The sequence below is a fragment of the Pocillopora verrucosa genome, chromosome 13 (assembly GCF_036669915.1).
Source record: "Pocillopora verrucosa isolate sample1 chromosome 13, ASM3666991v2, whole genome shotgun sequence".
In the NCBI taxonomy this organism is placed as follows: Eukaryota; Metazoa; Cnidaria; class Anthozoa; order Scleractinia; family Pocilloporidae; genus Pocillopora; species Pocillopora verrucosa.
In genome coordinates this window covers 13,772,704-13,799,149 of record NC_089324.1, presented here as the reverse complement: position 1 = coordinate 13,799,149, position 26,446 = coordinate 13,772,704, and the positions used below count along the sequence as shown (strand labels likewise).

At 36.7% G+C, this 26,446-nt stretch overlaps 1 protein-coding gene and 1 long non-coding RNA gene across 2 annotated transcripts; both read right to left on the bottom strand.

The window, feature by feature from the left end:
• Nucleotides 1-1,877: 1,877 nt before the first annotated feature.
• On the bottom strand, nt 1,878-7,341 carry LOC136277640 (tetratricopeptide repeat protein 28-like). The gene is made up of 2 exons (XM_066160018.1): nt 2,399-7,341; nt 1,878-1,911 (listed from the first exon to the last, which is right to left on the bottom strand). The coding sequence occupies exons 1-2, from the start codon at nt 7,339-7,341 to the stop codon at nt 1,878-1,880; spliced, it is 4,977 nt and encodes a 1,658-aa protein (XP_066016115.1).
• On the bottom strand, nt 7,340-24,985 carry LOC136277705 (uncharacterized). Its single transcript, XR_010715983.1, has 3 exons — nt 24,890-24,985; nt 21,720-21,817; nt 7,340-7,361 (listed from the first exon to the last, which is right to left on the bottom strand). It is a non-coding gene; the product is annotated as an uncharacterized lncRNA (long non-coding RNA).
• Nucleotides 24,986-26,446: the final 1,461 nt, after the last annotated feature.

Below are 26,446 nucleotides of genomic sequence, written 5' to 3'. Positions count from 1 at the left end.
TTTCTGTGTTTTTTGCACTAAACGTAATATACAGAGATGTAGTTTCGGCATGACATCGAGTTTTGACTCGGTATTCAAATATTCTGGTATTTGGCGAATTTTTTTTTGTTGCAATTTTCTGACGTAGCAAAATTTGCCGAATTGTTTTGCGGTATTTCAATGTTCTGAACGCCTCCCTCCACCCAATGTCTCCTTTATCTTGAATGTGTTATTTTAATTGGCTAAGTGATTATGATTCGCTTATCTGGAGGGATTTCCGAGTGAAATGCAGCTTCGATGGTCGCTTCTCGACTTGGTTTTATAAACAAGTCCAACCACACATATGAAAACTTGTACAATGAAAATGTTTATTTGCAATTTAATTCACAAGATAAACAGCAAGACGCAGATCATATAAAAAAAATCACTGTGAAATGAAAGGCTTAAGGCTTTCATTATTTGTAATTAAGATATTTTGTTACACACTTTAAATTCAGCTTTGGACTTTGTAATATTCAGAACTGAAGATGACAGAAGAACTGTCGAAACATGTTTTAAAAGTGTCCTTCATTTTTTTAAATTCGTTACATATCTGCTTCTATCCAGACCTCTTGATAATTAAGATATATATTTACTTTTGTGCCCAGCTAATCTAAAGCAAGGCTTGCAGAAAATAAAGTTCTGGAAGAACAACAAAACGGAACGAAAATTTAAAAAGGTAACGACTATTATTTCCAGGGGATAAAAGAGTGACAATAGTCCACAATTTGCCGACTTTTTTCTTGTAAAAACACAACTCAGTTTAATGACTTTGAGGGTTAAGGTTTTCAACAATTTCACCGATCAAAAGGGTAGGTAAAGATGATTCGAGTCCTCATCATGGATAACTTCATCTATTCGATCAGCAAAAAACGAAAGCGAACACTGTCTCATATTGAAACAGGAAAAAGACTAGATGATGAAAACACAGCCTTTGAAAAAGGAAAAAACTCATCATTTCACGAAAATTTGTAGCACAGGAAAAATGCAAGAAAAGCTCGTACTTTTTCGTTAAGTGCGTGCTCGATCGAAGAGTTTACGCAAAAAGAGGGAACAAATTGGAATGGACTATTGGAATTACGCTGACATTCTGAGGACTAACTTCGATATATTTCTTGAGAAGTTTCCAATTCCAAGTTGCCATGTGTCTATCTGGGGTTGGAAGGGTTCTGTTAACCCTTAAACTCCCAGAAGTGATCAACATAAAACTTCTCCCTATAATATCTCTGAATTATCCGGCAAACAGCTAATGAGAATCTTCAAACTTATCAGGTACAAGTTGTTCTCTTGATCTAACACCAAATTCTCATAAATAATTTACAAGGATATGCGTAGCAGCTAGAGAGGAGAATTACCGATCAGATATCGAGAGTTACGGGTTAAGGAAACCTTTAATTCTGTCTCGGGTTTCATAACTACGTTTAATTCTCCCAACCCTAACATTTTCAGATGAGACTATTAAACAAATTAGCGATCCTCTATAATGAAATACTGTCTGAAAAATTTTCTTTTTAAGTTACTTCCTCCTGGATATACTTTATTGTTTCACTTTGTTTTGTTTAAATGTTTCGTTTATTGATTACCAAAATGGAGTCTTTGGCGCAACCTGCTAGTCCTCTGACAAATCAGTTCAATCAAAACCATTGTCATTCAAAAGCGTTTTCGTGTAAAAAAATTTGTAAAATATGACATTTAACAATTTTTCTAATTGATTTAGAATCAGAATCTTGACATACATTTCAAAAGGTTTGGTTTAGTTTCTCCTTTCCAGTTCAATTCTTTTGTTGACAGTATCACATGTCCTGTTTAAGGCAATGCACCAGAAGTAGAATCTTCGCAAAGGATCCGTTTCTAGTCTTTCATTCGTCGTCGTGCTTCCTCTGCTCTGCTTTCCTAAATTAGAATTTTCAGATAAAGAAAAACATTAAGAATTTGAGGTAGAATTTAAAACTCAGTGCACACGAGTAAAAATTCCTTTTGGGATAGGGTTTACTAAAATTAACCCTTCACCTCCCATGAGTGACCGAGAGAGAATTTCTCCTTACAATATCAATACAATATCAAGCATAGAAGTGATGAGAATAAATTAAAATATCAATTAGGGGGTAATAAGTTGATCCAATACCAAATTCTCCAAACTGACATCATAAGAATTGTATGTCAAACAGTAAAGAGAATTATGGGAGCTGAAGGGTCATACCTTGTCTAAACCTGAAGTCGCTTGGTTGATATTTTTCTGGCATGTAAAACTAAATCATCTTAGCTTGCTGATATTTATTTTTTCCTCAGATTGCCGAGGCCGTTTAGCGGGCCAGCTATGGTAACCATTCCTGGTATGTAACACCATCAACACAAAACCACATACCAAACAATAGCTTACCTCATTTTCGTAAAGTCAAATGTCACGTTATCCCCAATCAGCACAAATGGAGCCCATTGGGAAATTTTGGTGAAGCCGTTTCTTCTCAACCATTTGGTGGCCTGGTGGAGAGATTCGCTAGCACTTTCTCCATTCGCAAGGTGCTCATAGAAATGATCCATGAGCTGCTTTGACGCTTCATCTTCAATGGCCCACGATGCTGCCAACACTGAACGTGCACCAGCTGCTAGGAACGCCCGAGCGATTCCAATGACACCCTCTTGTTTAAACACACCACGCCCACTGTGACAGCAGCTAAGAACTACCAGTTTAGCTCTCAGCTGAACTTTGGAAATGTCAGAGACTGTCAAAATGTAATCTTCCTCTTGTGGAAACTTGTTAGCAGCACCCTGAGGGGAAAGGATAACCTCTCCTCTTTCGGCATCTCCATGAGCAGCAATATGAATCAAACTCACCGAATGTATGGCTCGAAGTACCGCCTGCTTTGTTGCGCACTCTCCTAACAAAGGGTGAACACCCAGTAGTTGACCCACCATCTTTGCTTCTTGTCTCGCAGAAGCCAATGCTTTAAAGGTTTGGAGACGTTCTTTGTAATAAACTTTGCCAACATCAGGATCACCCACTACCAGTGCGCCAGTCTGACTGTGATAGTCTGCCGGACATTCCTGAATAACGCCAAGAGTCGTTAAAGAGGGGACGATGCGGATTCTGTACGTCTCTGACAGATACTTCCCAGCTGAGTCGGCACGCAAAGCAGCAAACGGGACTCGGTAAGAACACTTCTCTGGCACAATGATGATTTCAGGCTCGGTGAGTAAATCGCTTACTGGGGCAAAAATCAGTTTGTAACACAAATGGAGGAGTGACTCGTCATCTTTGGTTCCACAACCTTGTAAAGAACGACCTTCGCAATTCTCGTTCAATTTGACGCCGAACTTTACGGCACTTTTTTTGAAAATTCCTTCCACGTTGAAAAGTGACTCAGCGATGAGACTTCTGTCTTTCACGATTGAGCTAATGCGATGGTTAATATCTCCATCTCCTTTTAAAACCCAGAGATGAGTATACGTCTCAAAATACGACATGTATAAGAAAACACAGCCTCTTTCTTTCTTTACGATGTTTTCAATCCCAAACCATGATTTTGGATCAGGTGAGATGTGGTTTACGACGGAAAACTTGCTTGCCAATGACTCTGCAAGGCCTCTAGCTCGTCCCAGTTCCTCGACATAAAGAGCGTCGCGAGGACTATTGTGATCACAAAGCAGGTCACTGAGACGCTTGTAGGGAAAAGAACCATACTTCTCTAACAAGGATATTTCAAATTCTTTGTTTCCTCCAAGAAAATTTCGCAGTTGTTCGTATCTTTGAATGCTTTCGAGGAGAAAGGTCTTTTCATCCTCATGCTTTAATTGCGAAGATTTTAAAAACGTGATTTCGAGAAGAATTTTATACTCTGACATTTTAGCTCCAATTTCTCTGGATAGAAACAATGCTTCCTGGCAGAGTTCTTCGGCAACAACATATTCACCAACAGATCGATATGTCTGTCCAAGGTTACTAAGGATTTCTACTTCGCCTACTATATGGCCAATTTCTATGCTAATGGCAAGCGCTTTCTTTTGGTATTCTTTAGCCGTCTGATAGTCATGAATGCTAACCAATATAAGTGCTAAGCATTTGTAACATTCCATTTCTGATGGTCTGTCACCAATTTCTGTTGCTATGGTGAGTGCCTTGTCGTAATAAACTTTAGCCTGAACAGTTTTTCTAAGTGACAAGAGATTTCCTCCAAAGCTCCTGTACAATTCGCCTTCAAATGTCCTGTCGCCAGTTACTATAGCGATGGCAAGGGCTTTCTTACGATAATCTTCTGCCTTCTGGTCTTCTCTAAGTGATTGAAACACATTTCCAAGGTTACCGTACGATGCACTTTGTACTTTTTTGTCGCCAATTTCTATAGCGATGGGAAGGGCTTTCTCACAATATTCTTTTGCCTTTTGGTATTCTCCAAGCGATTCCAAAACACTTCCGAGGTCACTGTACGAATCACTTTGTACTTCTTTGTCGCCACTTTCTATAGCGATGGCAAGGGCTTTCTCATGATATTCTTTAGCCTTCTGGTATTCTCCACGCAATTTATAAACATTTCCAAGGTTACCGTACGCTGCACTTTGTACTTTTTTGTCGCCAATTCTATTAGCGATGGCAAGGGCTTTCTCATAATATTCTTTAGCCTTCTGGTATTCTCCACGCAATTTATAAACATTTGCAAGGTTATTGTACGCTGCACTTTGTACATTTTTGTCGCCAATTCTATTAGCGATGTCAAGGTCTTTCTCACAATATTCTTTAGCCTTCTGGTATTCTCCACGCAATTGAAAAACATTTCCAAGGTTATTGTACAATGAACTTTGTACTTTTTTGTCGCCAATTTCTATAGCGATGGCAAGGGCTTTCTCATAATATTCTTTAGCCTTCTGGTATTCTCCACGCAATTTAAAAGCATTTCCAAGCTTATTGTACGATGAACTTTGTACTTGTTTGTCGCCACTTTCTATAGCGATGGCAAGGGCTTTCTCATAATATTCTTTAGCCTTCTGGTATTCTCCACCCAATTTATAAACATTTCCAAGGCTACCGTACGATGTACTTTGTACTTGTTTGTCGCCACTTTCTATAGCGATGGCAAGGGCTTTCTCATAATATTCTTTAGCCTTCTGGTATTCTCCACGCAATTGAAAAACATTTCCAAGGTGACCGTACGATGTACTTTGTACTTTTTTGTCGCCAATTTCTATAGCGATGGCAAGGTCTTTCTCACAATATTCTTTTGCCTTCTGGTATTCTCCAAGCGATTTATAAACATTTGCAAGGTTAAAGTACGAATCACTTTGTACATTTTTGTCGCCAATTTCTATAGCGATGGCAAGGGCTTTCTCACAATATTCTTTTGCCTTCTGGTATTCTCCAAGCGATTCAAAAACACTTCCAAGGTTACCGTACGATGTACTTTGTACTTGTTTGTCGCCAGTTTCTATAGCGATGGCAAGGGCTTTCTCATAATATTCTTTAGCCTTCTGGTATTCTCCACGCAATTTATAAACATTTCCAAGCTTATTGTACGATGAACTTTGTACTTTTTTGTCGCCAATTCCTATAGCGATGGCAAGGGCTTTCTCATAATATTCTTTTGCCTTTTGGTATTCTCCAAGCGATTCAAAAACACTTCCAAGGCGACTGTACAATGAACTTTGTACTTCTTTCTCGCCAATTTCTATAGCGATGTCAAGGGCTTTCTCATAATATTCTTTAGCCTTCTGGTATTCTCCACGCAATTGAAAAACATTTCCAAGGTTATTGTACGATGAACTTTGTACTTTTTTGTCGCCAATTTCTATAGCGATGGCAAGGGCTTTCTCATAATATTCTTTAGCCTTCTGGTATTCTCCACGCAATTTAAAAGCATTTCCAAGGTTATTGTACAATGAACTTTGTACTTTTTTGTCGCCAATTTCTATAGCGATGGCAAGGGCTTTCTCATAATATTCTTTAGCCTTCTGGTATTCTCCACGCAATTTAAAAGCATTTCCAAGCTTATTGTACGATGAACTTTGTACTTTTTTGTCGCCAATTTCTATAGCGATGGCAAGGGCTTTCTCATAATATTCTTTAGCCTTCTGGTATTCTCCACGCAATTGAAAAACATTTCCAAGCTTATTGTACGATGAACTTTGTACTTTTTTGTCGCCACTTTCTATAGCGATGGCAAGGGCTTTCTCATAATATTCTTTAGCTTTCTGGTATTCTCCAAGCGATTCAAAAACACTTCCGAGGTGACTGTACGATGCTCTTTGTACTTGTTTGTCGCCACTTTCTATAGCGATGGCAAGGGCTTTCTCATAATATTCTTTAGCCTTCTGGTATTCTCCACCCAATTGAAAAACATTTGCAAAGTTATTGTACACTGCACTTTGTACTTTTTTGTCGCCAATTTCTATAGCGATGGCAAGGGCTTTCTCATAATATTCTTTAGCCTTCTGGTATTCTCCACCCAATTTATAAACATTTCCAAGCTTATTGTACGATGTACTTTGTACTTGTTTGTCGTCAATTTCTATAGCGATGGGAAGGGCTTTCTCATAATATTCTTTAGCCTTCTGGTATTCTCCAAGCGATTCAAAAACACTTCCGAGGTGACTGTACGATGCTCTTTGTACTTGTTTGTCGCCACTTTCTATAGCGATGGCAAGGGTTTTCTCATAATATTCTTTAGCCTTCTGGTATTCTCCACCCCATTTTAAAAAATTTGCAAGGTTATTGTATGCTGCACTTTGTACTTGTTTGTCGCCAATTTCTATAGCGATGGGAAGGGCTTTCTCATAATATTCTTTAGCCTTCTGGTATTCTCCAAGTAATATAAACACATTTCCAAGGCGCTCGTACGATGCACCTTCTCCGCCTTTGTCGCCAATTTCTATAGCTATGGCAAGGGTTCTCACGAGATATTCTCTAGCTCTCTGATACTCACCGAGTAATATCAAAGTATATCCAAGATAACTATAGGCCACCCTTTCTGCTTTTGATGGGCCATTTGTTTTAGTGATATTCACTGCACTTTCCAAAATTCTTTTAACCAGTGCAAGCTTACCTTCTTTAAGATATTTGGCAGCTAGTCGTATGGTTAGTATTCCAGCTTCGTGGAACATTTCAAGAATTTTGTTGGTGTATCTTGCGGCATTTGCGTAACCAGAGATGGGGTAGTATGCATTGAATATCACCTCAGTGATATTAAGGTGATTAGTGACGTCCAGATTGTGGAGTAATATTAAAATTTCATCGTATAACTCAGTCGCTTGTAGCCCACGACCAGTCTTGAGAAGATATTTAGCAACATTCAAACCTATCCAGATGGTTTTGAGGATGCCTTGTGTGTTATTCATCACAGCTGCACATTTTAGGTCTGCCGTTAAATAGGAACAAAAAGAAGCAAAACAAGTATAAAAAAGGAAAATATTTACAAAGAATCTGAGTAGGATTTCAGATAACAGTCTTCGCATTCCTATTCTTTTTGAAACTAGACCCTGTGAGCAGGGTAACTGGGATACCTGGATGGTAATGGATCCTTGGGATCAATTGTAGTGATACTACGGGTGTTGGACTAGTATACTGAAATAGCAAGCTCAAGTCTACCCAAGGGCATACATCTATTTCGAAAAAGGTTGTCATCGGCGATAGTTCATTCCAAGACGGAGAGGAATCATGGGTATACAACTCAGTAAATAGTTCTTGCTAAGTGTTGTACATTTGTTTTTTTAACTGGATAACAGTTTTTCTGTATAGTATTCTGTTACAAACAGAGCAAATATAATATGGGCCATCCCTAACTTACTTTGAAAAGCTGTGCTATCCACAGGCGGCCCAAGCTCCAGCTGTGAGATGATCATCTTGCGCAATAACGGTCATGGCGGAATTATAAGAGTTTGTATGGGAATATTTACGACCGCTCTAAGGAATAAAAATACGTCAAATTCTCAAAATCCAAATGTAGGTAACCTTGCCTCCTTTTTAAACTGAGCCTCGCCGGGGATCCCACTGTAACTTGGCACCCGTAGTGCTAAGACAATTTCTTCATGCTAAGTTACAGTGGGGTCCCCGGAGAGGCTCAGTTTAAAAAGGAGGCAAGGTTACCTAACTGGTTTTCAACGATCGTGTGTCAAGGTTGATGTGGACGCGGGCTGTTAGAAACCTCTAAACTGGACATTTTTGAAGCAAACTGCGGCTTAGCGTCGGTTGCACGGGGAAGATTGAGTTTGTAGTGAATTGAAATGAAACTACAGTATATGTGCTTGGATTCTGCGTTGGATTTGTGGCCGCCCGGTCATTTTGCGCTGGAATTTTTCGCTTCTCGGAACGGGCGTTTGGAAATGGAGTGTTCAGCCTTGGGCTTTTCTTATGTACGTTGAAAACCTAAAAACGGACAACTCTCGTTAAAATGCGTTCTTTTCATCAAAGTAAGCAGCCAGATAACAAGCAATACGCTGTGGAAGTAAGGTGAGGTGTTTTTTTTTTTGAGAATTTGATATATTTTTTTATTCCTTAGAGCGGTCGTAAATATTCCCATACAAACTCTTATAATTCCGCCATGACTGTTATTGCGCAAGATGATCATCTCACAGCTGGAGCTTGGGTCGCCTGTGCGCTATCAGGACTGAATCTTATAATAGATTACTTAACCCTTTTTCCTTTTGTTTTCATATTACTGTGCTGAAAAATACAGCTGAGGCAATAATTTGAAATCCACATTAAAAACCCAGTATTGTCCTTAGTATTATCTGTGATTAAATTCTGAAGCAATAATTTGCTACCAAGAGATGTACATCATTGTATTCCTTGTTTCTCCAAATTAAAGGCAATATTAATATCTGAATCATATATTTAAGTGTCCTTGCTGATAGTGCGTGGATTTTTATCGCCATTGAGTTTTTCTCTGTAAAACCTGTTTGCATGCTTAGTGATTCTATCTATAGAGTATGTGAATTCCCAATACCCACAATATATGATAACGGAAAAAAATGCTATAAAAAGATGCGGCTCAACAACATAACAAGGGAATATTAATGGTTGTAATTTCAGCATCTGCATGATTTGCTTCGAGGGGGACAGCTGACAACTGTTGATAAGAAATATCTGTCATATCACATTGTTTTTGATTAATATGTACACCTTTGAGTTCAAATAAAACATTTGGATTTTGATGAAGACCTTCAGAATAGTTTATCAGCTCATTTAAGATGTTAACTTCTAACAGCATACAAATTCCTTGAGGATGGGGCTCAATCCGTTCCAAGTAGTGAACAATATTACTTGTGTGTGCGTCTGTAAGTATTTTGAGCGTTTGCACCGTAAAGCTCCAGGTAATCGTAACCCAAAACGTTGAACCTCCATTACCAAAACAATAACCCCAGAACAAAAACAAATTGACTGACAAATGAGTTTTATAAGCAAAAATTTCATGGTTCGTCATGTGACCCGGCCCTGTCCATGCATGACAGCGTCAGTCGCTATCAAGATAACGCACGTGATCAGCATGTGAACAACTTTACCTTCATTGGATCACAGTTAGTTGCCATGGTGTTGAGGGCCCAATGAACACTGGGTAATATTACGCAATTTTTCCATTTTGTAGCGGAGGAAAAAAAAAAAGACAAAAAAACAAAGGCGTTTTATGACTGGGCTACCACAGGCATCCCAGTAATTAGTTCTCTTAGAAATTTGTGTTCCCTTTACTGCGTATCCGTTTGTTGGGCGCACAATTCTTCTCGATTTGTTCATCCGAAGCGAACACCCGTCAAAAACATTTTTGATAACAACTGTAGTAATTCTCGCGCGCTCATTGGTCGAGAACCATTGCCACTAAGGCTCTAGACGATATTGTAGCAATTTTTAAAGCTAGGGACAGGGACAGTTGCTTGTTTGTAAGGATTTCTCATGCGGTATTGTATTCGAACAGTGTGCTGAGCGTAGGAAACATGGAATTGACGCTGAATTGACGGTTGTTACCATATCAAACTCATGGGGTACAAATAGTCTTAACATGAATGTGGTGACCACGCCCACTTCAACACCCCACTCAAATCGAGTGTAATTTTCGAATGTTTTACCATCGTGCGGATTCTCTACGGAAAAAGCACTCAATGTACCTCTGAAATATTAAACCATAATATTGTGGCTTTCTATTTCGCTAATTTTCTAACTTGAAGGTAAAGTTTTTCCCTCGTCATTTTTACCTTTTCTCCCAGTGGTTGCGTGAAATTAACAAGGCGTTTTTGATCAAAACACGACCGAGCGAAGGGTCTCGGGCGATATCTATTTTACGCAGGCGCAAATTAAAAATGTACCGCCAGAATCAAAAAGAGGAACAAATTTCCTTTGTTTTGATATGTAAAGTGTCGAACAAAAAGCAGATTTACCCTCGTCAAATGGCGTTTCAAAACAGCTGTATCTTCCTCCTTTTGATTTTTTCCTGTTTTGTAAGCGTGAAAGCAGTAGGAGAGGGATCGGGAAACTCAGAAAGCGCTTCGGGAATTAATCTGCCATCGTTTATTTACGAGATAAACAAGTAAGATTTGTGAAGTTCGTTGAATTATGAAGTCTAAATAAATGCCTTTTTAAAGCTTGTTTGCTGGATTTTTCGTAAACTTCCCTTATTAATTTTTCGCTTCAGCTTACTAATCTATACTATTTCAAAGCAATGTAAAGGCGAAGACGGAGAACCATGAGTCGTTCCTTTCAACAATCGTAAACAAAGTGTTTGAGCAATCAGATGTACGAGGTGTATTAATCAATAGCGGCATATCAGAAGTCTTCTGAAAGAAAGTATTCTGTCTTCAGAAAGCTGTCAAGAAAGCTAGTAATCGTGGCGGAAGGTAACTAAATGCACTTCTTAGCAAGTTGGAAACTGGCCCTCGGTATCGATTTAATATCATATCGATCTCAATATCATACAGTTTTGTATCTTTCTTCCGTGGATTCGCCTTTCTAACGAGGGTGTATGTTGAGTATTCATTGCAAAATGGCTTTATTTTTTTTATTTCCCTCTTTGGCCTGTCCGCCATTTTGAAAATTCGTAACGGAAAGCATGTGCATTACGTGGGGTTAGTGGTTGCGTACACCTGGAACCGAGAAAAACAAATGTTCGTCGCACTGGGGAAAGAGTTTGATATGGATAGATCAAATGAATAGGAAACTTGGCGTTGAATAATAATTCATGAACTATCAGGACGGCAAAGTCGAAAAAGACGTTGATTAAAAAAATGAAATTATATTTTTGGTTACAATTTCGCAAATGGCTGCATGCGTTGACTCGTTCAGCGTAATGTGTGTGAACGTCCAGCCGGTTGAGTTCCAAATCAGTGGAACTTGAAATGATTTTCCGTTACAATTTCAAGCTTTTACTCTGGGTAGACTGTAAATATTGTATTCGAGCCAAAACACCGACCTTCTTTTATGTTTTGATTTGTTTCCGGAGGGGGGAAAATTTTCCAGTTTTAATTAGAAGTAAAAAAATTAACTAGAATTAAAATTCTTATAAGTGCATATAGCGATTTATCAGGGTCAAATTTTTTCACATTGCTTTAGGTACACTCCATGTTTACTGCAAATACTTTTTTCGTAAAACAATGCCATGAATTTTAACCAGTGTTCATAAAAATGATCAAGAGCACTGTGAGCTATACAGGACGAACAGAAACAGAAAACATACTGAGTCTAATTTTATGATCATATGACAGATGAAAACCAAAATCAACTTATAATGAAATAAATATCTCTCAACAAAACAACGATAAAAAAATAAATGTCTCATTTCATCTTTTGAAAAGAAGATATTCAAAAAAGCCTTGAACAAAATGATTAATGAACAGAGTGTTAGTACCAACATGCGCATGATTACGAGAATGATAAGATACATGATAAAAATTACACAGTTTTAGGTGGCTGAAAACGAGTGCATTTTTCATGTTACGCTAGTACAAAGTTGTAACACGACTGCAAGTTACAAATAGCGCACGCTGTCATTATTTGTCCCTCTTGACTTTCTCTGATGGTTTTTTCATATAAATTACGGGCTAGTGCAGTCACAGGCGGCCCAAGCTCCAGCTGTGAGATGATCATCTTGCGCAATAACGGTCATGGCGGAATTATAAGAGTTTGTATGTCGTAAATATTCCCATACAAACTCTTATAATTCCGCCATGACCGGTATTGCGCAAGATGATCATCTCACACCTGTGGTGCAATTTTATTGTCTTTGAAAAATTAACTCGTGCTTATCAACACCAAACGACACTCGAAATCGTGTTTTACCAACGAACAAAACAAAAGAATATTACAATGGAAATATTTTTTTTCTTCGTGTCACTTCGAATTTGCTCTTGATAAGCTTTCCGTCGTGTATTAGGATCAGTCCGTTCTTTTACTTATTTTCTTTCTCGTTTTCATCAAGTTTAGAAGTAATAGCTAGTCTTGTGACCAAACCTTTTCTCGAATAACATCGTGAGCACCTTATTCACGAGATACATGGAATAAAATCGAAAAATTGGTCACTCATCAACTTGCTGTGTGGTCGATCAAACCCTCTTCCTCATGGTATGAAATGACTTGTAAATTTTTCTTGAAATTCCAATATATTATCAAGCAAAAGATGGAGAGAGTAAACATACTTATCAGCTTTAGGTTGTTATTTTGATCAAAAACCAAATTTTCCAGACTAATGTATAAGAAAATTTAAAGTAACTTGAAAGGAGAATTACTCGCGGGTGTTTCATGTCAAGGCGCCGAGGTGGCGTAGACGTATTTATTTCACAGACATCTGGAAGCCGAAGTCAAATTTCTTAAAAGCAAATCTCCACCAGTTTGTCAGATTGTTTGGATTTTTAAATCTTCAACCACAAAATTATTGCAATTTTCCGTGCAAACTGTTTCATTTTTCATGGAAGAGCGAAAAGAAGGCTATAAAATTAGTTTATTACTCGCTTACATATGGAGAAAGAAAAACAAACAAACGCGTGACTTAGGAAACCAAACGTTAGAAACTGAAATAAAACCTTCCTTGTCATGGAAGGATGAATAAATTTAGTTCGTGTGAGACCAAAGCATTAAATAAATCAATGATCATGAAAGTGGAATTTTTTAAAAAAGTTTAAATGGAACAACCTCGAATCATTAAATCTTCCGCAATTTCCAAGTTTGTTAGATCTATTGCATCGGATTTCAGTCCAACACATTCTGATTCTCAAAAGAATAGTTCTGAATTAGGAAAAGAATAGTTCTGAATTAGTTATTCTTAGATGCATAACAAAGCAACGAATATTTGTACCTTGTCTACAAAATTTAAATGTTAGCGGAGAGGTCACAAAGCATATCAGTTATCAAAGATCGAGCAGAGGGGTATTTTGTTGCGCATGCGCCAATGAAAATTTGTTGGGCGCGTTCGGCGCCACTTTGATATTTTCAGCGCGCTTTTGCGGGATTTCAACTGAGCGATATTCTGTGATATTTTTTGGAGAGGGATGAAAGAGTATGACAAGTTTACCACCATTTCTAACTCTGTGGATACTCGTGGAGTTTGCTGGCTCTTCGGATGAGGATATTTTAATGATCAAAGTGCGAACAAAACGCGAAGAAAGGCCGAAAACTGGAAGTTTGAGATTTGATTTGCTGACGATCGAGATGTGCACATGAGACTACAAACCTTGAAGGTTAGTCTTAAGATGTTAATGTCTTACTTCTATGAATCACGAAGTGATGTGTGGAGGCGATCGTGAGATATTCGTTACGATGATAGAAGGTGGTTTACAATTTGATCTTATTTTACTTCAAATTTGAAATAAAATTGCGTTAAGTTCGAGGTGGCCCCCAAGCTTCAGATACTTCAAATAACATCTTCTCTTCTTACTCTTTGTAAGTGTTCCAACTTCAGGATTGAGTTGCTCTTTCTACAACCTTCGGCGAATTCGTTTTTGGGGGGTTGAGGTGGATTTTCAAAGTCATGGCTCACAACTGTCTTTGGCCTTTTTGCTCTCCAAGTCTGTTGTACTTGGTATGTGTCGAAACAACGTTTATAGTCTTGCCTCGATCATCTCCGGTTTTATCTTATTTTGTTGCTGTGTTTTTGAGAGAATTTTTCTGATTGCCCTTTTGGGCTTGATGTGCTAACTAGAGGACAAACTTCGGTAGAACTTCTTTATCAGATGGCCCCCAAATCCCTTACCACTGTCAGTTCATTGTTTATTTATTTAACTTTCGGTCTTACCAGTTCATTTACCTTAAAAAAAATGTGTGGGCTTTATATCATGCGTTTAAACTGGTGCCGTTTTCTTCATGTTCATGTGTTATTCGAAACGAATGGCGAATGCAACAAGTGGATAATTACTCAAGGGGCTGGAACTCCTTGTTTCTTTAGAATGTTAATTACAGTATTTCTGTCGCGTTTTAAAACGAATTTCGGATTAAAATGTCTTCAAACCAGTTTGACTTGCATTTCACTTTGCCAGATAAGTCTTGATCCTTCAATTTCTATTTCTTAATCGAGACTGATGATTGGAATTACCTATTATATTTTCTGCTGTTTAGGGAGACGTGAAGTGAACCCACTACATATGGTCGGTACTATTGACAGAAAGGATAGGTGTGACATTTGCTGCTTTATTATGCATGGAAGAATAACTAGTTCAGAACTATTCTTTTCCTGCTTACTGAGAATCAGAATGTGTTTGACTGAAATCCGATGCAATATTTACGAAAGATGTTATTAAGAACTAACAAACTCGGAAATTGCGGATGATTTAATGCTTCGAGGTTGTTCCATTTGAACTTTTTCAAATAATTCTAGTTTCATGATCACCGATCCGTTTAATGTTTTGTTCTCACATTAGCTATTTTTATTCATCCTTGCATGACAGGGAAGGTTTTATTTCAGTTTCTAACGTTTGGTTTCCTTAGTCATGCGATCAGAATACTAATCAAGGCTTGCGTGCGTTTGTTTCTTTGCTTTGGTTTCTTTATATGTAAGCGGCTAATAAGCTAATTTTACAGCCTCCTTTTCGCTTTTCCTTTGAAAATGAAACAGTTTGCACTGAAAATTGCAAGAGTTTCGCGGTTGAAAATTTAAAAATCCAAACAATCTAACAAATTGGTGAACATTTAAACAATTTGACTTCGGCCTGGAGATGTCTGTGAAACGAATACGTCTAAGCCACCTCGGCGCTTTGACACGAAACACCCGCGAGTAATTCTCCTTTCAAGCTACTTAACATTTTCTTATACATCAGTCTGGAGAATTTGGTTTTTGATCAAAATAACAGTCTAAAGCTGATAAGCATGTTTACTCTCTCCATCTTCCGCTTGATAATGTATCGGAACTTGAAGGAGAATTTGCAGGCCATTTACTACCATAAGGAAGAGAGTTTAATCGAACACACAGCGAGTTCATTTTTTAATCTCGCGAATGAGGTGTTTGGAGTGTTATTCAATGAAGGGCTTGATCACAAGACTAATTAATGCTTCTAAACTTAATGAAAACGAGAAACAAATCAAAAAAAAAAAGTGGACTGACCCTAATACACGACGGAAAGCTTAACGAGAGCGAATTCGAAGTAACCCGAAGAAAAAAAATACTTACAACGTAATATTATTTTGCTTTGTTCGTGTAGGTAAAACATGATTTCCAGTGCAATTTGGTGTGAATAAGCACGGGTTAATTTTTCAAAGACAATAAAATTTCACAAGCCTGTAATTTACGTGAAAAAAGCAAAAAAGCATCAGAGAACGTCAAGACATAAGCAAAATGAGAGCGCGAGCTATTTGTAAATTGCCGTCGTTGCACTAGCGTTACACGAAAAATGCACTCGTTCTCAGCCAGTCAAAACTGCTTAATTGTTATCAGGTATGTTATTATTCTCGTTATCGGGGCAAGGAGTTAGTAGTCAATTTCGTGGTAAGTACAACCTTTGGGGTCGATTGTTTACCTAGCGATTAAAAATTAAAAACTATAGTTGCGAGGTGTAGCCGATTGAAAATAGGTCAAGTCTCCATATTAATAATTATTTTCATATTCTGACGAGAGAGTAAGAGCTGTTCTTGTGAACGAAATTTTTTAAGGCCGATCGACGTTGTATACGACTTTTCAGTGAATAAGCTCGATCAGCTTATGATAAATTATGATAGATATTTCTTGAGATCTGCAATCAAATTGAAGTCGAAACTTGTTTTGTTTGTCCGTGTGTGCAAGCCTCTATTTTTTTTCTTGCACAAATGAAGATAGAATTTTTTTATTTGCACCGGCAATTTGAATAATTTTCTGTGAGTAAAGTTTTATTTCAGTTTCTTGTGTTTGGTTTTGTTAGTCATACGTCAATGATTGGGACACAAAAAAAGGCACATTAATTCGTTGCTTTGTTATCCATCTAAGAAAAACTTATTCAGAACTATTATTTTCCTGCTTACTGAGAATCAGAATGTGTTGCACTGAAATCTGATGCAATAGAACTAACAAACTTGGAAATTACGGAGGATTTAATGCTTCGAGGTTGTTCCATTTAAACTTTTTATAAATAATTTCAGTTCTATGATCACTGATTTATTTAATGCTTCGATCTCACACGAGCTATTTGTATTCATCCTTGTATGACAGAGAAGGTTTTATTTCAGTTTCTAAAGTTTGGTTTCCTCAGTCATGCGATCAGAATACTAATCAAGGCTTACGCGCATTTGTTTGTTTTTCTTTTTCCATATGCAAGCGGGTAATAAACTAATTTTACAGCCCTCTTTTCGCTTTTCCTTAAAAAATGGAACAGTTTGCACGGAAAATTGCAAGAATTTCGTGGTTGATGATTTAAAAATCAAAACAATCTAACAAACTGATGAAAATTTTCTTTTAAACAATTTGACTTCGGCTTCCAAGCAATTTTCCGAGGAAACTGTTTTGTTTTCTAAGGAAAAGCGAAAAGGAGGCTGTAAAATTATTTTATTAGCTACTTACATATGAAGAAACCAAAACAAACAAATAAACGCGCGCAAGTCTTGATTACTATTCTGATCGTATGACTAAGTAAACCAAACGCTAGAAACTGAAATAAAACCTTTCTTGTCATGCAAAGATGAATAAATTTAGTTCGTGTGAGATAAAAGCATTAATTTGATCGGTTATCATGAAACTAGAACTACTTGAAAAAGTTTAAATGGAACAACCTCGAAGCATTAAATCTTCCGCAATTTCCGAGTTTATTAGTTCCTAGTAACATCTTTCTTAATTATTGCATCGGATTTCAGTCCAACACATTCTGATTCTCAGTAAGCAGGAAAAGAATAAGTCAAAAGTAGCTATTCTTAAATGCATAACAAAGCAACGTATGATTATCCCTTGTTTTGTGTCCAAATCATGGCGTATGACTAATAAAACCAAACACAAGAACCTGAAATAGAACTTTCCTCACGAAAAATATTCAAATTGCCAGTGCAAGGTTAAAAAGTTCTATCTTCATTTCTGTAAGAAAAAAAAACATAGAGGCTCGCACACACGTACAAACTAACAAGTTTCGACTTCAACTCGAGAGCAAGAAATATCTACCATAATTTATCGTAAGCTGATCGGGTTTGTTCACTGAAGAGTCGTATACCGCGTCGATCGGCGTTAAAAAATTTGGTTCACAAGAACAGCTCTTCCTTTCTCATCGGAATATGAAAATAATGATTAATATGTAGACGTGATCTATTTTCAATCGACCACAGTTCACAACTATATAGCTTATAATTTCTATACGCAATGTAAACAATCGATCCCACGAGATTCGATGTTACGGCATAGCTATTCATTATCACTACAAAATTGTTAAGGTGGCGGAGAAGTTATGCAGCACATCTGTTATCAAAGGTCAAACTTACCACGAAATTGACTACTAACGCTTTGCCTCGAATGCCTTGAACGTTATGGTATGAACGCAATGGACGCCTTTTGTCGTACGCTTTGAAAGTTTTGCATGCTTTTATCAAATTTTCTTGAAATAAATGATCGACAGATTAATATTTGGGTTTTATTTACAAATGGCGGATCATGGAAAATTGAAAGCTTATGAGTAAAGGTGAATAAAGCCCAAAGTAAAAACGCTGCCATCTGAAGCCAAAGATTTCATGAGTTGCTCACATGAAGATTTTCTGACGGTCACATTTACAATTATCTTTGTGCCAGTAAAAAGTTTCTAGTTCTCTTCCTTATTTGAAATTAATCATTTTTTTTAGTGCATACAACGACTTATCAATGTCAAAGTTTTTTTCACATTGCTAAAGATACTGTCTGTGTTTACTCCAAATATTTGTTTCATAAAACAATGTCATAATTTTCAGCTAGTGCTCATAGAAATGAACAAGAGCACTGTGAGCTACGCAGGACGAACGCAAGCAGAAAACATACCGTGTCTAATATTATGATCATATGACAGATGAAAAACAAACATCATAATAAAATAAATATACCTCCCAACAAAATAAATAGCCCGCGCTCTCATTTTGCTTATGTCTTAACGTTCTCTGATGCTTTTTTCATGTAAATTACGGATTGTGCAATTTTATTGTCTTTGAAAATTAATCCGCGCTTATTCACACCAAGTTGCACTGGAAATCATGTTTTACCTACACGAACAAAACAAAATAATATTCCGTTGTAGGTATTTTTTTCTTCGGGTTACTCCGAATTCGCTCTCCATGAGCTTTCCGTCGTCTATTAGAGTCATTCCGTTCTTTTTTTAAATTTTCTTTCTCGTTCTCATTAAGTTTAGAAGATTTATTTAGTCTTATGTCCAAGCCTTTCATTGAATAACATAGTAAACATCTCATTCGTGAGACACAAACAATGAAATCCAAAAATTGTTTACTCATCAACTCGCTGTGTGTTCGATCAAACCCTCTTCCTTATGGTAGTAAATGACATGTAAATTATCCTTAAAATTCCAATACATTTTCAAGCACAAGATGGAGAGAGTAGACATGTTTATCAGCCTTCGATTGTCATTTTGATCAAAAACCAAATTCTCCAGACTGATGTATGAGAAATGTAAAGTAGCTTGAAAGGAGAATAACACTAAGGTGTTTCATGTCAGAGCGCCGAGGTGGCGTAGACGTATTCATTTCACAAACATCTCCAGGCCGAAGTCAAATTGTTTAAAAGTACGTTTTTACCAGTTTGTTAGATTGCTTGGATTTTTTAATCTTCGACCACGAAATTCTTAGGAAAAGCGAAAAGAAGGCTGTAAAATTAGTTTATTACCCGCTTACATATGGGAAAAGAAAAACAAACAAACGCGCGCAAGCCTTGATTAGTATTCTGATCGCATTATTAAGGAAGCCAAACGTTAGAAACTGCAATAAAACCTTCCCTGTCATGCAAGGATGACTAAATTTAGTTCGTGCGAGATAAAAGCATCAAATAGATCAGTAATCATGAAACTAGAATTATTTGAAAAAGTTTAAATGGAACAACCTCGAAGCATTAAATCTTCTATCTAATCTAAATCAAGATGGAGAGAGTAAACATGTTTATCAGCTTTAGATTGTTATTTTGATCATAAACCAAATTCTCCAGACTAGTGTATAAGAAAATGTAAAGTAGCTTGTAAGGAGAATTACTCGCGAGTGTTTCATGTCAAAGCGCCGAGGTGGCGAAGACCTATTCATTTCACAGACATCTCGAAGCCGTAGTCAATCTCGAAGCATTACTTCTTCTGCAATTTCCGAGTTTGTTAGTTCCGAATAACATCTTTCTTAAATATTACATCGGATTTTAGTCCAACACATTCTGATTCTCAGTAAGCAAGAAATGAATAGTTCTGAATTAGCTTTTCTTAGATGCATAACAAAGCAACGTATAATTATCCCCTGTTTTGTGTCCAAATCATTGCCGTATGATTAATAAAACCAAACACAAGAACCTCAAATAAAACTCAAGAAAAATATTCAAGTGCAAGGTAAAAAAGCTCTATCTTCATTTGTGCAAGAAAAAAAAATAGAGGCCTGCACACACATGCAAATAAAACAAGTTTCGACTTCATTTCGATAGCAGATCTCAAGAAATATCTATCGTAATTTATCATGAGCTGATCGGGTTTATTCACTATAGAACCCTCTTCCTTATGGTAGTAACCCTCTTCCTTATGGTAGTTTAATGACATGTAAATTCTCCTTAAAATTCCAATACATTTTCAAGCACAAGATGGAGAGAGTGAACATGTTTATCAGCCTTCGATTGTCATTTTGATCAAAAACCAAATTCTCCAGACTGGTGTATAAGAAAATGTAAAGTAGCTTGTAAGGAGAATAACACTGAGGTGTTTCATGTCAGAGCGCCGAGATGGCGTAGACGTATTCATTTCACAAACATCTCCAGGCCAAAGTCAAATTGTTTAAAAGTACGTTTTTACCAGTTTGTTAGATTGCTTGGATTTTTTAATCTTCGACCACGAAATTCTTAGGAAAAGCGAAAAGAAGGCTGTAAAATTAGTTTATTACCCGCTTACATATGGGAAAAGAAAAACAAACAAACGCGCGCAAGCCTTGATTAGTATTCTGATCGCATTATTAAGGAAGCCAAACGTTAGAAACTGCAATAAAACCTTCCCTGTCATGCAAGGATGACTAAATTTAGTTCGTGTAAGATAAAAGCATCAAATAGATCAGTGATCATGAAACTAGAATTATTTGAAAAAGTTTAAATGGAACAACCTCGAAGCATTAAATCTTCTATCTAATCTAAATCAAGATGGAGAGAGTAAACATGTTTATCAGCTTTACATTGTTATTTTGATCAAAAACCAAATTCTCCAAACTAGTGTATAAGAAAATGTAAAGTAGCTTGTAAGGAGAATTACTCGCGAGTGTTTCATGTCAAAGCGCCGAGGTGGCGAAGACCTATTCATTTCACAGACATCTCGAAGCCGTAGTCAACCTCGAAGCATTACATCTTCTGCAATTTCCGAGTTTGTTAGTTCCGAATAACATCTTTCTTAAATATTACATCGGATTTTAGTCCAACACATTCTGATTCTCAGTAAGCAAGAAATGAATAGTTCTGAATTAGCTTTTCTTAGATGCATAACAAAGCAACGTATAATTATCCCCTGTTTTGTGTCCAAATCATTGCCGTATGATTAATAAAACCAAACACAAGAACCTCAAATAAAACTTTCTTCAAGAAAAATATTCAAATTGCGAATGCAAGGTAAAAAAGTTCTATCTTCATTTGTGTAAAAAAAAAAAAAAAAAAGGCTCGCACACACGTGCAAATAAAACAAGTTTCGACTTCATTTTGATAGCAGATCTCAAGAAATATCTATCGTAATTTATCATGAGCTGATCGGGTTTATTCACTATAGAGTCGTATACCGCGTCGATCGGCCTTAATAAATTCGTTCACAAGAACAGCTCTTATTTTCTCGTCGGAATATAAATAATTATGATGATTAATATCTAGACGTGATCTATTTTCCATCGGCTACACTTCACATACCGCGTCGATTGGCCTTAAAAAATTCTTTCTCAAGAACAACTCTTACTTTCCCGTCGGAACATAAATATAATGATTAATACGTAAACGTGAGCTTTTTTCAATCTGCTATACTTCACAACTATGTAGCTTTTAATTTCTAATCGCAATGTAAACAATCGACCCCACGAGGTTCGGTGTTTAGGCATAACTATTCATAAACACTACAAATTTGATATGATAGCGGCGAGGTTATACAGCATATTAGTTATTAAAGGTCTTACTTACCATAAAATTGCATACTAACGCTTTGCCTCGAATGCCTTGAAGGTTATGGCTTGAACGTAATGGACGCCTTTCCTCGAACGCTTTGAAAGTTTTTCCTGCTATGTAAAGTGAAACAATTAGTTTTGGATCCTTACCAAATATTCCTGAAATAAATGACCGACAGATGAATATTTGTATTTTATTACAAATGGCAGATCATGGAAAATTCTCACCGGAAACAAGAAAGCCTGCGAGCGAAGGTGAATTAAGCCCAAAGTAAAAACGCTGCCATCTGAAGCCAAAGATTTCATGGGTTTCTCACATGAAGATTATCTGACGGTCATATTTCCAATTATCTTTGTACCAGTAAAAAGTTTCTAGTTCTCTTCCTTATTTGAAATCTCGTCTCCATCGCTTCTGCGTTGTTGACGCAGAGGCGATGTCCAATGATTTGGACACGAATTATATTCATTCTTGAGGGAGGCACTTACAACTCCATTTAGAAGATCGGCCTTCTTAAGGACTGAAAGCCTCCTGAAATATTTAGTGATTTGAACAACTGAAAGTCATTCCTCCCTGGTGAACTATTTGTGTCCATTTGCTCATCTTAGACGCTTCATTTTGGCTGTAACATCAGCAGGATTTGCATTGTTGCCGGTTTCTTCTCCTCAACTAGAATTAAAGCTTTTTTTTAAGTGCATACAACGATTTATCAGCGTCAAAGTTTTTTTTTTCACATTGCTGTAGATACTGTCTATGTTTACTCCAAATATTTGCTTCGTAAAACAATGTCATAACTTTTAGCTGCTGCTCCAAGAAATAAATATGAGCACTGTGAGCTATGCAGGACGAACAGAAGCAGAAAATATACCGTGTCTAATGTTATGATCATATGACAGATGAAAAACAAACATCATAATGAAGTAAATACCTCCCTACAAATCAACGATAAAAATAATTGCCTAATTTCATCCTTTGAAAAGAATATATGCGGAAAAGCCTTCAACAAAAGGATTAATGAAGTGGGTGTTAATACCAAAATGCACAAGATAACGAGAACAATAACATACATGATAACAATTAAGCAGTTTTGACTGGCTGAAAACGAGTGCATTTTTCAAGTAACGCTAGTGCAACGACGGCAAGTTACAAATAGCCCGCGCTCTCATTTTGCTTATGTCTTAACGTTCTCTGATGCTTTTTTCATTTAAATTACGGGCTTGTGCAATTTTATTGTCTTTAAAAATTAACCCGTGCTTATTCACATCAAATTGAACTGGAAATCATGTTTTACCTACACGAACAAACCAAATTATATTACGTTGTAAGTAATTTTTCTCTTCGGGTTACTTCGAATTCTCCCTTCATAAACTTTCCGTCGTATATAAGGGTCAGTCCGTTCTTTTTTTAAATTTTCTTTCTCGTTTTCATTAAGTTTAGAAGTATTAATTAGTCTTGTGACGAAGCCTTTCATTGAATAACATCGTAAACACCTCATTCGTGAGATACAAACAATGAAATCCAAAAATTGTTTACTCATCAACTCGCTCTGAGTTCTAGCAAACCCTCTTCCTTATGGTAGTTTTATGACATGTAAATTCTCCTTAAAAATTCCAATACATTATCAAGCACAAGATGGAGAGATTAAACATGTTTATCAGCTTAAGATTGTTATTTTGATCAAAAACCAAGTTCTCCAGACTGATGTATGAGAAAATGTAAAGTAGCTTGAAAGGAGAATAACACTAAGGTGTTTCATGTCAAAGCGCCGAGGTGGCGTAGACGTATTCATTTCACAAACATCTCCAGGCCGAAGTCAAATTGTTTAAATGTACGTTTTTACCAGTTTGTTAGATTGCTTAGATTTTTTAATCTTCGACCACGAAATTCTTAGGAAAAGCGAAAAGAAGGCTGTAAAATTAGTTTATTACCCGCTTACATATGGGAAAATAAAAACAAACAAACGCGCGCAAGCCTTGATTAGTATTCTGATCGCATTACTAAGGAAGCCAAACGTTGGAAACTGCAATAAAACCTTCCCTGTCATGCAAGGATGACTAAATTTAGTTCGTGTGAGATAAAAGCATTAAATAGATCAGTGATCATGAAACTAGAATTATTTGAAAAAGTTTAAATGGAACAACCTCGAAGCATTAAATCTTCTATCTAATCTAAATCAAGATGGAGAGAGTAAACATGTTTATCAGCTTTACATTGTTATTTTGATCAAAAACCAAATTCTCCAAACTAGTGTATAAGAAAATGTAAAGTAGCTTGTAAGGAGAATTACTCGCGAGTGTTTCATGTCAAAGCGCCGAGGTGGCGTAGACCTATTCATTTCACAGACATCTCGAAGCCGTAGTCAACCTCGAAGCATTACATCTTCTGCAATTTCCGAGTTTGTTAGTTCCGAATAACATCTCTCTTAAATATTACATCGGATTTTAGTCCAACATATTCTGATTCTCAGTAAGCAAGAAATGAATAGTTCTGAATTAGCTTTTCTTAGATGCATAACAAAGCAACGTATAGTTATCCCCTGTTTTGTGTCCAAATCATTGCCGTATGATTAATAAAACCAAACACAAGAACCTCAAATAAAACTTTCTTCAAGAAAAATATTCAAATTGCGAGTGCAAGGTAAAAAAGTTCTATCTTCATTTGTGTAAAAAAAAAAAAAAAAAGGCTCGCACACACGTGCAAATAAAACAAGTTTCGACTTCATTTTGATAGCAGATCTCAAGAAATATCTATCGTAATTTATCATGAGCTGATCGGGTTTATTCACTATAGAGTCGTATACCGCGTCGATCGGCCTTAATAAATTCGTTCACAAGAACAGCTCTTATTTTCTCGTCGGAATATAAATAATTATGATGATTAATATCTAGACGTGATCTATTTTCCATCGGCTACACTTCACATACCGCGTCGATTGGCCTTAAAAAATTCTTTCTCAAGAACAACTCTTACTTTCCCGTCGGAACATAAATATAATGATTAATACGTAAACGTGAGCTTTTTTCAATCTGCTATACTTCACAACTATGTAGCTTTTAATTTCTAATCGCAATGTAAACAATCGACCCCACGAGGTTCGGTGTTTAGGCATAACTATTCATAAACACTACAAATTTGATATGATAGCGGCGAGGTTATACAGCATATTAGTTATTAAAGGTCTTACTTACCACAAAATTGCATACTAACGCTTTGCCTCGAATGCCTTGAAGGTTATGGCTTGAACGTAATGGACGCCTTTCCTCGAACGCTTTGAAAGTTTTTCCTGCTATGTAAAGTGAAACAATTAGTTTTGGATCCTTACCAAATATTCCTGAAATAAATGACCGACAGATGAATATTTGTATTTTATTACAAATGGCAGATCATGGAAAATTCTCACCGGAAACAAGAAAGCCTGCGAGCGAAGGTGAATTAAGCCCAAAGTAAAAACGCTGCCATCTGAAGCCAAAGATTTCATGGGTTTCTCACATGAAGATTATCTGACGGTCATATTTACAATTATCTTTGTACCAGTAAAAAGTTTCTAGTTCTCTTCCTTATTTGAAATCTCGTCTCCATCGCTTCTGCGTTGTTGACGCAGAGGCGATGTCCAATGATTTGGACACGAATTATATTTATTCTTCAGGGAGGCACTTACAACTCCATTTAGAAGATCGGCCTTCTTAAGGACTGAAAGCCTCCTAAAATATTTAGTGATTTGAACAACTGAAAGTCATTCCTCCCTAGTGAACTATTTGTGTCCATTTGCTCATCTTAGACGCTTCATTTTGGCTGTAACATCAGCAGGATTTGCATTGTTGCCGGTTTCTTATCCTCAACTGGAATTAAAGCTTTTTTAAGTGCATACAACGATTTATCTGCGTCAAAGTTTTTTTTTCACATTGCTGTAGATACTGTCTATGTTTACTCCAAATATTTGTTTCGTAAAACAATGTCATAACTTTTAGCTGCTGCTCCTAGAAATGAACAAGAGCACTGTGAGCTATGCAGGACGAACAGAAGCAGAAAACATACCGTGTCTAATGTTATGATCATATGACAGATGAAAAACAAACATCATAATAAAATAAATATACCTCCCAACAAATCAACGATAAAAATAAATGCTCAATTTCATCCTTTAAAAAGAAGATATGCGGAAAAGCCTTCAACAAAAGGATTAATGAAGTGGGTGTTAATACCAAAATGCACAAGATAACGAGAATAATAACATACCTGATAATATTTAAGCAGTTTTGACTGGCTGAGAACGAGTGCATTTTTTTCAAGTAACACTTGTGCAACGACGGCAAGTTACAAATAGCCCGCGCTCTCATTTTGCTTATGTCTTAACGTTCTCTGATGCTTTTTTCATTTAAATTACGGGCTTGTGCAATTTTATTGTCTTTAAAAATTAACCCGTGCTTATTCACACCAAATTGCACTGGAAATCATGTTTACCTACACGAACTAAACAAAATAATATTACGTTGTAAGTATTTTTTTCTTCGGGTTACTTCGAATTCGCTCTCCATAAGTTTTGCGTCGTATATAAGGGTCAGTCTGTTCTTTTTTTAAAATTTTCTTTCTCGTTCTCATTAAGTTAAAAAGTATCAATTAGTCTTGTGACGAAGCCTTTCATTGAATAACATCGTAAACATCTCATTCGTTAGAAACAAACAATGAATTCGAAAAATTGTTTACTCATCAACTCGCTGTGTGTTCGATCAAACCCTCTTCCTTAT

Bases quoted from the DNA above. Each gene is read 5' to 3' on its own strand.
- LOC136277640 (XM_066160018.1), bottom strand. From the start codon at position 7,341: ATGAATAACACACAAGGCATCCTCAAAACCATCTGGATAGGTTTGAAT. The intron at 1,912-2,398 runs GTAAGCTATTGT...ATTCTAATTTAG, and splicing joins TTTGACTTTACGAAAATGAG to GAAAGCAGAGCAGAGGAAGC.